This window comes from Camarhynchus parvulus, chromosome 4 (assembly GCF_901933205.1).
Source record: "Camarhynchus parvulus chromosome 4, STF_HiC, whole genome shotgun sequence".
Classification (NCBI taxonomy): Eukaryota; Metazoa; Chordata; class Aves; order Passeriformes; family Thraupidae; genus Camarhynchus; species Camarhynchus parvulus.
The window spans coordinates 10,084,018-10,099,163 of NC_044574.1; the positions used below are offsets into that span (position 1 = coordinate 10,084,018).

The 15,146-nt window shown below is 38.8% G+C and overlaps 1 protein-coding gene across 1 annotated transcript in view; it reads left to right on the top strand.

Moving 5' to 3' along the window:
* DOK7 (docking protein 7) overlaps positions 1–15,146 on the top strand; it is a 57,986-nt gene that overhangs the window by 30,826 nt on the left and 12,014 nt on the right. Inside the window, exon 7 of the mRNA XM_030948321.1 lies at positions 11,519–11,561. Coding sequence (XP_030804181.1) covers positions 11,519–11,561 — 43 coding nt within the window. The remainder of the gene's footprint in view (positions 1–11,518; positions 11,562–15,146) is intronic.

The window sequence follows — 15,146 nt, forward strand, 5'->3', positions numbered from 1 at the left end:
GTGGTGCAAGCAAATCCTTACTGTTTGTCATATTCGACCCTATTGCAAGTTACATTCCTTTAGTCATAAAGAACAAATAATTTTTCCAGCTATTATGTTTTTGAAATGTAATAATGTGGTAGCAACATCTTCCTATGGGTAATGCAATTTTGGGATTTGTTAGCATGAAAATATGTGGCAACAAATTTACTGAATAGAAAATGGTTTGTTACCTACTCCATTGAACCTGCTCCATGGTTTCATTATACTGAAACCAATTTGAGAAATGAATCACTGAAATATATTTATAGGTTCAGGACTGAATGAATGCTTCCCATAGGCAAAGAAGGTAGTAAATGTGCATAAGCCATTCTGATAGAAAAATGCCTACTAGTTTTCAGGATGGACTGTTTTTAAAGTTCCTTGAGATTTTATTTATTGCTTTATTATGCAGAGTTCTGAATGCTTCTGCTGAAATGCCAGGGAACTTGTCTAGAGGAGAAAGGAGAGAGAATTCTTTAGAAGCTCATAAGGAAGAAAAGACTTGCAAATTTACCCCTCATGCAGTTGTACAGTTCTGACCAAAATGTTCCTTTGAGTTGAGCAGAAGTCTTGTGCAGACTTCAGCTCCTTTCCCTTGACACTCCTAGAAGCAAGGCCACTGAAATCAGTGTAGCTAAAATGTTCACTTCATTAGAGATTGGGGCTGCATGTGAGTTAAAATAAATAAGGTGAACCTTTGATTTTTAAAATCTAGGCAGATTTCAAACCCTGTCCCATAGTAGAAGAGTAGAATTGACTGCTCTGGACCTGAGGGAATACAGAAAGAATCCATACTGCAATCTGGTGTTCTTGTTCTGCCTGGCTTAGTGTTGAGTGCATTTGACAAACCTGCCCACCATGCTATAAAGCTGCTTGTCTGTAGCAGACAGGCTGCTGGCAGGGGTTTGTGATGGCAGAGTGGTGTTTTGGGCACTGTCTCACTTTATAAAGAGAGGAAAGCAGCTTGAAATTTGGACTGATACAGGGATTTTGTGCCAGGGTTTTCTTGTGACCAGCTTACCTCACTCTATCTGTGATATCTGTATTTCTTTCCCAGGGCTGTTGTCTGATGGGATGGTGTTTCTACAGGACTTTGGATCTTGAAAATTCTGTCCAAGTGCTAAAGATTATATTAAATGCAATGTTGTCCACATGGTAGTGAGAGAGAGAGAAAATTTTTTTGCCTTTTTAGAGAACTGTGGACAGAAAAAGAAGTCATTAATGAGAGTTGCTAAAGGAAAAAATCAACCTGCCAGGATGAAGCAGCTGCTCCACAATTTTTGTTTTAAATTGTGGCAAGTCTATCAATAATCTCTATAACTTCAACAAACAGTTGAAAGCCGTTTTCTATTTAATGAAAGACCACAAAGCAGTGGCACTGCATAAGTTATTTCAAGAGATTTTTTTTGTGTGTGAAGTTGAGCTTGAAGAATGGTGTCTTTCAAGAACTGCAGTTACCAGAAAAAAGTTATGAATGTGGGAGCCTTACACTCGGTTGATTCACAAAATCTGAGACTGAGGACATGGCAGTTGAAGATCAGTTCTTTCTGAGAAAGGGATTAGCCTGAGGGCTGAGTGATTTTTTAGCATTCAGAAAGGTGCAAGGTATCAAGAACATTCTTGAGGATATGCCTAGACTTCAAGCCAAGTTGCAACAACAGAGGGAGGACAAAACTATACTGGTGTTATGTTTTCTCAATGTATTCTTTTAAAAAATGCTTATGGAGAGGCATATTGCATAAAATGTAATTTTGCAAATTTTTTTTGGGTGCAATGACTTTCCCCCCCGCCCAGTTTCTCTATTAGATCAAAAGCCATTTTGCCCCAACAGGGATTAGGTAAAACTCAGCTGTTCCCCAGTAGGAGGTGTGAGAGCAGATGACTGCAGGGAACTTCTGAAGCAGTGTTTTTGGTAGCCAGTTAACCCAACTGAATTCCCATGGTTCTGGCTAAACTTAGCTTTGAAATGTAGGAACTCTGGGTAAGAACCAAGGTGAACAGTGAAACCTCAGTTACTTCACCTGACCAACTGAGTAAATATTTTTTTAAAGTGTGAAAAAAGCTATTTTTACCAGTTGCACACGAACTTTTCAGTTCCACTCCTAAATGACACTGCAGAGGGAAGTGCTTCCTTGCATTCTGGCCATCCCTGCTAGTGTAACAGCATTTTGTGCCTTGAAAAACTATCTTACTTCAGGCAGTAATGCAACCTGTGAGTGTAGGACAGAAGTGTAGGGAAAAATGTTATGTGGAGCTACTGATTTTTTTCTGTCCCCCCTGGTTCAGCTCCAGGGAAATTTGGTTCATCAATATAACGATGCAAAATTTGTGTATGTGTGTCAAAGTTAGACTGAACTTCCTCGGGTGGGATGAGGATGTTCAGGACAAAATAAATGGGATTAATATGATAAATGAAAGCTGGGATGTGTGAGTGAATACCAGTCATATATAGGGCTTCTAGGCTGCAGTAAAATGCCTTTACAGCATGCAAACTCTGCTATGTCCTCCTTGGAGTTATCTTCCATGTCTTTCCACGGTTTTTCTTCCAAAAACAGGATAGATGAAAGAAAGCAGACCTTGGGACTTTTCTCTGCAGAAGTTCAATCCCACTCAAGTCCAAAGTGTAGATGGAAAAGGGGCTCTAAAGTTGACTTTGTGCTCCTAAGACTTGTCACATGAGGATAAAGGGTTATTTGCAGGATAAAATGCAGCAGCCAGCTGTCAATCAACTAAAATGACTGTTTCAACAGCTGGGAATCAGTGGGACATGAACCCTGGCTGTGTTCCCTCTCCCCTAGCCACATCCTCTGCAGTAGTCTGGATTCTGTGGAATCCTCTGCTAATTCAATGCTGATTGGAAGCAATTCTGGATGTACTAGAAATTTGAGCCTGGAAAATATTAAGGAAATATAAACCTTTTCCAGATCTGGTTTATTAGAAGGACAGAGAAGTGCTAAGTGGGCTATATCAGGGCTGGTAACTGTATACTTGAATCCCCTGTAGCACAAGGAAAACATTTCCAGATGAAGTTTGCTGATTCATCTCATTCCTGGAGACACAAAGTCAAGCAGAACACACATGCTATAGAGATAACTGCTATAGGAGACTTTGGAAAAAACTACAAATATAATTGTGCCTAATAATTTATTGCACTGATCTCTGATAAAGAAGAAGCCTGGGAGCAGTCCCCGTGGATAGTTAAGTATCTGTATCCTTTGAAGCTGTGCAGCTTAATTATAGTTTCATTACTTTTGACAAACCATAATTTCAGTGATGGGCTGAGGATAAAGAAAAACACTTGTCTTAATTTTACTATTTTGGGCTTTTCCTCCCTTATTTGTCCTTCTCCTTCCATCCATTTCTTTGTACTGATTATCTTGTTAATACTTTTTTCTGGAAGAAGTTGACTAACTATAGCTCTAAATGTGAGGTTGAAAAAGGGGGAAAATGAATGTGAAGATCATATTGCAAGGCTTTCATTTTTGTTCTTCATAGGCCCATAATTAAGCCCACTCTAGTTCTCTCTTTGTAGAACAGGATGCACAGGTTATAACAAGGATTCTTTTCTCTGTGTCTTTCTGGAATGGGCTGGAAGGAAGGAATCAAGTAACTAGTCTAATGTAAATTGGCATAGCTCCATCAGCTACAAGACAGGCACAAGTGTATTTTTAGTGCCAGCAGAAGATAAGCTCATACTGTGGAACAACAGTCTTTGGGGAATAGAGGAAGAAAAAGACTTTTCTTAGGGCTTTCCCCAGGTGAATGCTTCAAAATCGTAATTAAAGCTTAACAGAAAATTTCTTCATCTCTAAGAGCCCACAGGGGCAGGTTTAATTTGTCTCTAAGATCTGAGATTTCACTTTGCCAACTTTTGAAATGTTTTCATTTGAGTCCTTCTCTATTTACTGTCACTGCAGCTGTAGAATTGTAGTTGAATTCTTCATTTGCAAAAAGGGATCCCTTTTCTTCATTAATAGCTGGCTTGGGTTTTAAATCTTGTTGCAAGCAGAAAACTTGGACAAAGCTATACTTCATGCACTTTTGTGTGTAAATTTGCCATAAATTGCTGCTTTGCTAACCACAAGAGCAAGGCCACCTGAATCCCCTTGTGAGCACGTGTGTCCATAGGTCCAGATGTTAATGATGGCCCTTGTTTATTTTCAGCCTCTCCAAGCTTCCTGCTCCATAGTACTTTTGTACTGACTCTGACTACCTTGAAATGGGTTAATGCTCTGACTCAGAGCTCTGTGGTTTCTGCTGGGCTGCCCGTTCAGAGAAAATGTTCAGCAGTACTTCCCCCTGGCCAGGTGTTCGCAGGTGTTTCTGCAGAACTGAGGTGCTCAGTGGGGGCACAGTCAGTCTTGTGAACTTGAAAGTGCAAAGGGAGTGGATCATGCGAGGGTTTGCATCCTGTCTGTGAGCATCTTGCCTCTCCTGCTTTTGTTATGTGCTGAGCAAGAAGAATGAGCTGAGGGGCACACACTGATTATTTGCAGAGTCAAGTCTGGTTTTCATACCTGCTTGGCCCCATCTGAGTCTCAATTTCAGTGTTAGGGGCGTTTTGCTGGAGTCTCTGCCTTGCATGGTTTCCTTGGGTGCAGAATGAGTGGAATTAACAGATCTGTTGTACAAGGAAACTCAGACTATCAAATGTGGGGAAACTGAGTGTATTCTCAATAACAAATGTTCTTGCAGAAGTGTAATGCTACCCCCTGTTGGAATTTGGGATATATGAAACCAGAATACATGGAATTGAAGCCTCTGACTTTGTGTACATTACTTTGTTTCCATCGCACTTGGCAAGACTTTAGAAGTACCAGTCTCTCTAAAAAAGTATTTTTAAACATAAATAGGAAAGATTTTTCCCTTCCAGTTACCGCTGAATTAAATTTAAAATATTCTTTCATGGTGAAATCCAGCTGCAGGCACAAATGTCTGTCCTTTTGCTGTCTTTGTATAAGAATAAAAATGTATAACCTATTAATGTTGATTTTATTGTTCACAAGCATCTCTTCATAAAGTCCTTGCAACTTCTAAATGAGAAATGCAGCCTCTCTCTTTGCATGGCTAAAGTTACAGTGTTTGCTGTGATTCAGGTGCCAGCTGAGGAGGAGCACTTGTGCTCACCTGTGGAAATGGGACTGGCTAAAGCAGTGCTGTGGGTGCCCTGCTGGACATGGAACAGTCTGGAAAAGTGTGTTTGGTCTCTTGTCCATTGGCATTGCTGCAGGAGTTTCTGTCTCTGCCTCAGGAGAGCCGAGCTGAGCAATGCTCTGGAAAAGGGAATGTAATGTTTCTATGAAAACATCTCTAAAAAGCTGACAACACTGCTTTGAATTGGAAAATCTGCTGTGTGCCTTAATGCTTAAATTAAAAATTGTTCTTTTTCATAAAACTGCAGAACATCATCTGCTACTGTAAATCAGGACAGCTCACTTGAGGAGTTGGGGAGAACAATGTAGATGATTCTAATTACCTGGAATAATTAGTTGTCTTTATTTTGGCCCTAAGAATATATGAAATACTGAACTTCAGATTATATTGGGGTATTTGCCTTTGTTCTTAGATCTCACAGTTGGTGAGAAAGTATTTATCACTTCTGAGCTGAGTATGGTTTATTTTAATGGCAATTTTGTAAGGAATCATTCATGCCCTGAATGGTAGAATGATTATTATGAGATACCTGGTGAAAAATGAGGCAGTGAAGGCTCAGGTTAATGCATTGCATTATGTACCTAGCATCATTTCACAGGTGTATTTGTTTAGGGTTCTGTGCTCTGAAATCAGGAGATGCTGTTAAGTTTGAGGAATATATCCTGTGACATTTACATATGGTGTTTTTATTTTTCATGAAAAATTGTTTTTAGTTCCAGTCTTCTAACTCCTCCAACATTCTGCCTGTGTTTATCAAATACATTGGATTAAAACTGGTTTCAGAGGCAATTTGCTATGTCTGGTGTAGCCATTTCCTCTGGCTGGTGGAATTCTTCAGCCTAGTCCTGGCTTCTGCTGTGAAGTCCTCCTGTATCATGAACCAGGGGTGAAGTGTTCTCTGATTGTACTTCAGTGTCTTTGTCCTGTGAGGTCTCTTCAGAATCTTAGATGAGCTCATCCCTTCAGCAATATTCATAATCATTAGTGTCCATCTTTCCATCTGAGTTTCTTACACAGCTCTCCCTAGAGGGTTTGCTACTGCAGCCTCTGTCTCTGCAGATTGCCACTATATTTATCCCTACAAAATCTCTATGAAATAATGAAGTGTTTCTACCTGTATAGAAACCAGTGCTCCTGAATTTTACCCACAGTTAGAGAGGAGAGACCCTCAAATTCACATAAGTATTAAATAGTTTTGTTTGACCTGGAGCCATCATATCAATCTTTGAGACACCATGAGAAACTCAAACCTTATGAAATTAGTAAGAAATGGTAAGACAAACCCAAACTCTCAGTTTAACAGAGATGGCAGAGTGTCTTTATTTTATTTATGTGTTATAACTTGTAGTTTGGGGCATGTCTCTGTAATCACAAGATAGGTGATATTGCTGTTTAGGAGGGTTTGGTGTTTTGTGCCTTCAGACTTTGCTATTGACCTGGAGTGAGTGTTAATGCTTTGGGCCAGCTGTACATTCTCCTGACTTATATTTTTGTCTAGCAAGTATGCAAGCTTGGCTTGTAGCAATGCCTGGAGACAGACACAAACATCACTGGTGTGTTTACACCAGGTATTCTATATGCCTTGGATGGTATTGCATAGCTGCTTCCTCTAGAATACTTCTGTGCATAATGAGATACGTGTGTGATGTTAAAAGGATGTGGTTTAGGTTGGAAAGTTAAGCTCCTCAGTGTTGAGGAATTGACAGATTTACTGTTGCTCATGCCACCTTGATTGTAGCCACACATGTGTCTCTCTCATGCAGTGAAGGAAACAGATGTCCCATGGAAAAACTGGTATGTGACCATGTAATTGCATTACAGTGCAGTTGTTCGGCACACTCCTAGTGTGACTGTCCCTTGTAGTAATTCTAGGTCTGGTTTTGAAAAGCAAAAGACAAGAGCAAATCATGTGCCTTGTTGCTGTGTCAGTTTCCCTGTGGGCTCATATATTATCAGTAGCAGAGCTTGAAATTTGACCCTTCAGTGTTGCAACTGAGACTGGACCATGTGAATTTGTGCTGCCTGGCAGAGGGATCCAGCTACTGGCTTTTGTGGTAGGGAACTCAGCCCAGCCTCTCTTTCTCTCCCATGAGTGGACAGCTTCAGAGTATGCCACAGGCAAGTTGTGTCATTTTGGGAGGTAATGATCACGTTCTGATGTTAATGGTTGTGGTCTGGGCTGTGTGACAAGAGGCTCCTGGCTGCAGGCAGCTGGGAAGCCCAGAGCAAGGTGCTCTGGGAGACATCTCTCAACAGAAGCATGAAAAAAAATCACAACTGCAGAGGCCTCTGTAAAAAACATGAGAAGACAGTGACACAAACCTGGACTAGAATTAAACAATACTTTTGGTTGTTTCTCACCTCTTGTTTTTTAAACAAGACCTGTACCTTGTAGATGAGCAGAGCTCATATACATATATATATATATTTTATATTTTATATATATAAAATATATATATATATAATATAAAATATACAGGGGTATATTTTAACAGGAGTATATTTTATACAGGGGTATATGCAGGGATATATTTTAAGGGGTATATTTTAATGTGGCATGACCCACGGCTTGCCAGTGGCACTGAAATTCCCAGCTTCGTGCCTCGTAAAATAGCTGATGTTTGGGCTTGGCTGAGCAAGTGGAGATGTTTCTAAACTGACTTCAGCAATCTTTCTGTAGTTGGCAGTGGGCTTGTGACAGATGAAGCTGAGTAATCAGGAGTTTGTGGCTGAAATTGGAGCCCTGCACCAATGAAACATGCTATGGGCAGGAATTTGTTTCATTTGGAGTTGTTAGGAAGGACCATAGAGTTAAAAACTTTGTATCTATTGTTCTGAACCTGATCAACTGCTGGGTGCAAGAGCCCGGCAAGGCAGATGACCTTTAAAGGTTGCTCCATGTGCCTGTATTTATTGACCTTTCCTGGGAACTTTGTTTTTCTTGTGGCAGCCTAAGCATTCAAGCTTTAAACTTTATTATGATTTAGAATAATAGAATAAATCACAGTCTTTAATCCTTACAAGAAAAGTACTAGACCTACCAGTTTCATTAGGGACTGGTTCCTTTTTGATGAAATATCTGATCTTTGCAGATCTTTACACATACTTTTTCTCTTCTGTTCTCTAAAAGCACTTTAAAGTTTTCTTTGTGACGCTGATTTCAAAATCTTCATTCAGGATCTCTTATTGAGCCCTTTGCTCCTTTGTGAAGTTTCTGATGGCTCAGGTTTATTGTAATAAACTATATTATGTGACTGTAATCTGCTGCCTCCCTCTGCGCACAAACTATGTGAAGCAGTCAGAGGGTTGTGATGATTTGCTACACACAGCAGACAGGAGAGTGTTTGTTCATTGTTGGACAAGTCTGCTCACTGTTCCTGGTTTTCAGGGACTCAGGGATTTTGAGTCATGATTTTCATGGTTTCCTCTTGAAAAACTGGATATTTTGCATAGCCGTGTTACTACATAATAGCTTTAACATAAAGGGAGGGAGAGGAGAAAAACCAATCTAGATCATCTCCTCTGCAAAAATGAAGCATTTGACCGATGTTGCAATCAAGCCTTTGTTTATGAGAGCATTTTTGGAATGTGCAGAATGAAATTCTCACAAAGCAAATACTTGCTTCTATTACTGTCAAATACAAAGTCCTGTTTCATAACAAGACAAATCTGGGAGCCTCTCATTTATGTTGAGCTTTTATTCTTCAAGTTTGAGGACTCAGACTGGGGCAAAACTTCAGATATGTGCTTAGACTAAAGCAAAAGAGACCTAAAAAGCACAGACTATTTTGTGCTGCAAGGGACCTTTAAAGGTCACCTAGTTTAACCCCTCTGCAGTGAGTAGGGACACTTTCCATTAGATCAGGTTCCCCAGAGCCCCATACAGCTTTATCTTGTAATCTTGAATGTTTTCAGGTTTGGGACATCCATGACTTCTCTGGGTGACCTGTGCAAGTGTTTCACCACGCAGTCTAAATCTATCCTCTTTTCTTTTAAAACCATCGCCCTTTTTCCTATCACAACACAGTCTGCTAAAATGTCTGTCCCCATCTTACACTGTAAGTACTGAAGGGCTGCTCCAAGGTCTCCCTGGAGCCTTGTCTTTTCCAGGCTGGACAAGCCCAACTCTCTCAGCCTTTCCTCAAAGGAGAGGTGCTCCAGCCCTCCCATCATTTTCTGTCCATGCTCTGGACCTGCTCCAAGAGGTTCATCTTCCCTGTACTGAGAACTCTGACTCTCAGTAGGCGCAGAATAATGGAGCTATAAAAAGCTGCCAAACTTAGATGAGCTGAAAGAAAAGCTTTATTTCTAAAGATACACAGAGGGAATTACATAAGCTGTGGCTGATGAGGTGTGTCTGAAATGTTGGCACAGTTATCAGGTGACTGGCATTTCATTCCTCTTGCCAGCGATGATGGAGCCCTGCTCAGCATTCAAACCGACAGAGCTTTTTCTTGGAAGTGTAGGTTACTCCTTTTTAGGAGGCAAAATAGGAAACAAAAATATTTTGGCTGTGTGAAAATGCTTGGTTGATATTGATCAGCTATCCATCATAGCCAATAATGGGAAGAATTAGTTTTATGACAATTTTTTTCTTTGTTTTGTTTTGCTTTTTTTTTGGGGTTTTATTTTTTTGTTTGTTTTGTTTTGTTTTGTTTTTATTCACCTAACTTGCAAGCTTCTGGCTCCTTTTTATGCCACAGAGGTGAGCTTGCAAAGCTCTTCTGGTGCTTTTTATCACTATGAATCTGGCAAAACTTCTTCTATAGCCAGGAAACTGCAGTGCAGTATCTTTGCTCCATGCTGTGGAGGTTATATTAGATGATCTGTACTTTTTGGGCTGATCTTGGACCCAAAGACTCAAACTCCCTTAAGCAGCACCAGAGCAGGATTAGGTATGTAACCACTGAAAAGCTGTACAGAGATGGGAAGGCCTCCTCCTCTTCCTGTGGGACAGTATTTTGAACTGCTGATTTTTTTATGAGAACTGATGTGATCAATCACATATTTAATGAAATTTAAAGTGAGTGAAAGTTTGAATATAATAAAATGAAACTTTATAAGAAAAAAAAAAAGTGAGAGGAAGGCAAAGATATTCCAAATATACACAGAAGGGGGAAAAGAAAATCCCATTTTGATTTTGAAAAGGATTATGTGCCATGGTGGTTATTTGTTATACAGAGAGAAATGCCAGGCTTAAGTTCTATTTAGCTCTTTAGGGAAATCAAGCTAATCTATGAATAATGACCCAGCATATCAAACCACTGGGTTCTCCTAACATCACTCATTGAACTCTACCCAAGATATTTGGAAGCAGAACATAAAAAATGAATGTCATCTGACAGCAGGCAGATCAGTACCAGAGCTAAAATAGCCCTGGCCATGCAGCCCTTGGTGTGTGACACACAGATTGTGCATATCTGCTTACTGAGGGTGCTGTGCTGCTGGGGCGGCTGGAGCCAGCAGCCAGGCATCACCCACCCCAGCACTCAGCTCCTGGGCCACAGACTAAAGATTACATGTTTATATGAGGCTGTTTAACTTATATTTATGAGTAATACAACGAGGCATGCAGGCCTTAGGTAATCATGTTAGTTTTTGTCTGGGTATCATAGCAGGTGTGACAAAAGCATATGATTTGAGTGAGCTCACTTACCCCTTTTCTCCTCTGATGTAATCACAGGGTGGGTTGGGATCTGCATTATGCTCTGCATTTGAAAACCATGCACTTACATTTGTACATGATGCCATAATAATTTTAAAAGGTTCTCCTACAGGCAAAAGCGTGTTCTGCTGTGTTTTGTGGAATTATTAAAGGTAGCTTTTACATCTCTCTATTGTTCTTTCTGCTGAGTTGCCTTTGCTGTTGCCACTGTTAGTGAAGCCTCTGCCTTACAGAGGATTGCAGCAGGAGGCCTCAGAGTTGCAGAAATAATAGAATATGATGTACTGAAAAGGGAAATGAAGACATTCATAGAGACTGAAAAAAATCACTTAATAACAAAACACTGCTTTTATTTTTTTTTCTTAGGATCATTTCTTTATCTAATCAAAGCTGATTCTTGTAATTGTTGTCTTTCCTATAATTTCAATGATACTTTAACTGTGTCCCATATCTGTTGTAATTTCATACATCAAACTTCTGTTGGCATTTTTGCATCTTTTTCAAGTGTAATCTAATATTTTCTGAAATGCAGTGGGATGTTTTTCTCTTTCACAAATGAAATCTTGGCCACATTTCTGATTTCCTCTCCTCCCTTCTACTTTTATATACCTTCTATATTTTGTCAAGTTTCTACTTCTTGTACAGATTTTTCATTCTAAAATTTTCTGTTTTCTTTAGGGAACAGCAGTATTACAGCCTGGAGTCTTACCAGCTGTATCAGGTAGGAGCCATTTACTTATTTACTTTATTTAACAATGATGCTTTAGTCTCAAATTGTGACAAGAGAAACAGAAGATTTATGGAAGCAGAACTAAGTACTATATTGAGAGGTGTCCTGTTTGTGGTTGTTTTTTCTTCTGCAAGCCATGACTTGCAGTTATGAAATACATTGAAATCTGTAATAACCTTGGTTGAAAAGATTTGTATATTTGTTTCTCCCTTTCTTTTGTTAATCTGAACAGGTTTAAAATTGTTAGAGTCTTAAAAAGGCTGTTTAGTGCCTTTTCTACTTACATGTTCAAAAACAACAAGAACTTTTTCTTTTTAGGCTATATTAGTACCAAAGGCAAACATGATTTATATGTTCAGTGTGTATAGCCAGTTTCCTAAATAACACCAAATCACAGGAATGAATCTTTACCAGAACAACTGGGAGATGCTTCTCTCATGTCAGTGAAACTCTTGATTGACCAACAAAATCACTAATGTGAGGACACTGAGTGTCTGGCCTGGAAAGATTATTATTTATGGCCATCCTTGCATTTTAAACCTCTCTATCAGTAGAATGTGTTGATCACCTGAGTTCCCTGTCTAATGCAGCCAAACTGGTCTGGCACCTCTGAATTATCATTTTACTTCAAAGAAAACATTTCATAAGCATTTAGTTTTGTGTGGTTTCTCTCCATCTTAGACCTTGGAGAAATCTGTGCAAAGAATTTGGTTACTGTCTTAAATGTCTTTCCATTCCTTAATAGTTACCTGATAATTAAATAGTTTACCAGATCCATTAAATTTCATAGGATTCCCACCTCCAATAGACATGGAGCAGCTCTTTGTGCTTGGGTTTTTTTACTGCTTTAGAAAACCTTGGCCAATACATAAAGCAGTGTGACTGATGGGTTTTTGTGTGAACAAATCCAGTGAGATACTCAGGATCAGGAGGTGTCTCTGGAGTAGGTTAAAAGTAACTCCTTCCTTCATCTGTCTTAGCAGGAGAAAATCCAGAAGCATTTAGCAGATCTTGTTGCTAGTTATTCCACTCAAGTCAGTGGAATTACTCTTGATTTATAGAGGTGTAAGTAGGAGCCCAAATTGGATCATTAATTTTGTCTTTCCCTCTGGTACTCAAGTTTCTAGTCCTCCCCTCAAAGCAAGGAAACCAGAACATTTATGATTCAAGTGTGGTAAATACAGGAAAACTTCTGCTGCATGTGGTGGGCAGAATGTTACTTCTGTATTAATTTCAGCATCAAGTTAATTTTGGATGCAAACAACATCTGACAAAAATCTTAATCTCAGACTATTCATGCATATGAGGGAGTTAGCTGTTTTGATAAAACCTATCATGAAGCAAATTGGAACTGCAGAAATACAGGACAGATATTTATATCAACAGAAAAAGAAGTTTGAGCAGGTGCATTTTATTGTCTGGTACACTGGAAAAACAGAGTTTATGAAAATAACTCTTGCAGGAAAAATATAAGTGTTTAAGACAAATGCAGCATCTAAAGCCCATGAGTGAAATTTTGGTTATGGGGTTTCACCTCTCAAATGTTCTAATACCAGTACAATTTTATTTTTCAATGCTAAAACTATTTTTCAGAATACAAAAGGAGCTGCAGTTTTCTGTGTCTCATTGCATTTTTATTATCCTTAGATATTATTATTATTATTATTATTATTATTATTATTATTATTATTATTATTATTATTGTTGTCATCATTATTATTTTGTATTAAGGTGTTCTCTTTTATATGTGTGAAATTTTAAGTATAATTAAACTCAGCATTGCAAAGCTTTCAAAATAATGCTGTAGCATTTGAATATTTAATCTAAGGTATTAACTGAAGGTCCCAGGGTGCTGAGCAGTCATTCACATTCTTCTGTTACACTAAAGGAACTGCATTAGAACTTGTCTGTGGTTCTCTGTTATTATCCAGAGATAATAATAGAGAGAATATTATCCATTGTTAAGAATAAAAGAGAGGCGCACTAATTTGAGGTAGCTACTTCCAAAACCTGTATTGTGCATATACATGTCAAGATACCTCTGCTAGCATGGATGACAATGACCCTATAACCAGATATAACATTTCCTACTGTAACAGTTCACTTACTCACAAATACATTTCTTTTTTATCATATTTTCATTTAAATACACTGTAGAATGCAAACCCATTCCTTCCTGAGCTACAGGTGCCCGTATCTTCTATGCAATATTTTTGCTCTTGAATGTCTTGGTCCTGTAGCAAGACATGAAATTAAACAGTCACAAATAAATTGTTTGTGTATTTGTCAGTTTATTGTAGGGAATGTGGGTATTCTTTCTTCTTTTAGTTAGATATGCTGAGCAACAGACTCAGCAACTTCAGGGAATTCTGTTTCATTCTAATGGCAAAGTGTTCTAAATATGGCAACAATTCTAAGTTGCATTATTAGATGGAAAAAAACAAGTTGGGGTGAATCATTTAATTCAGGTTTAAATAATTTGGTTGCCTTCGTTATAAATAACTTTGTAAATATTGATTAGAAAGAGAGACTGAATTAGATTACTTGAGTTTGTAGGAGGAAAATGTTCCCATTGTTATCATAGCTTTGTACTACAGATAAAGGTAAGGGATTCTTTGGAGTTGTATGATGTGTGAATGTGTGCTCTTAAGTATAATAGACTGCATTTATAGTTATGATGGACCTCAAAATACCATGACAGAATAGAGGTTCAAAAATATGATTCAGATTTCCTGAGACTGCTGGATTCTGGAGACACCACAGTTTGGTACATTTTGTGTGAGCAGTTCTCATGGGACCTGTGCAGAGACTCTCATCACTGCTGAATAAATCCTGCAGCTTGATCTGGTGGTTGCAATTTCAGAGATATTTATGTAGGGCTTTTTCTCAGGAACTGCTTATGTGCTTTGAGTTAAGGGATTGTGAATAAGATCCACATTCAGTGTTGGGAGTTGAAACAATAGGCTGCACATTCATTCCTTCACAGAATGGTGAGCTGAAGAGCTTGTCATTATCTTCACTAACTTTCTGGTACTATAAACCAAAGTAGGAAAAATAGGACTGAAGCAGTTGTGTTGTGAGTCTCTGCCCTGAGGTTTGAATGTTCTCTCTATGTCTGACAAATGTTTAGTTCTGCAGTAAGAATCCTTAATCCACCTTGAATCATCCAAAGTCCTCTGCTATTCTTACATTTACAATGTATTTCCTAGCAGTTGTGCCATTTCTATTGTAATTTAGGCCTCTTCTTTTAATGTTGTTCTCCTTTCTATTCCACTGCAACACCTTAGATAAGGAACCTCCAGCTCTTACTCATAGGGGAGAATGATTTCCTTCAAAATTTTTGTATTTTCTCAGTTGAGTAGAAGTCTGTCACAGCAATCTTCTTTTATGAATGATGTTTAAACCATGAGGCTGTTTAGTGTGGAGGGGAAATGTCACTATTTTTGTCCTTAGGGAAATGCCACTATTTCTGTCCTTAGCTGCCAACCCCTTCCAAATGAGCTGAGCAGACTGAATCCCAAGACTCCTATTTGGAGAAGGGAGGCTGGGAGCTGCAATAGCTTGCAGAAGTGCTTA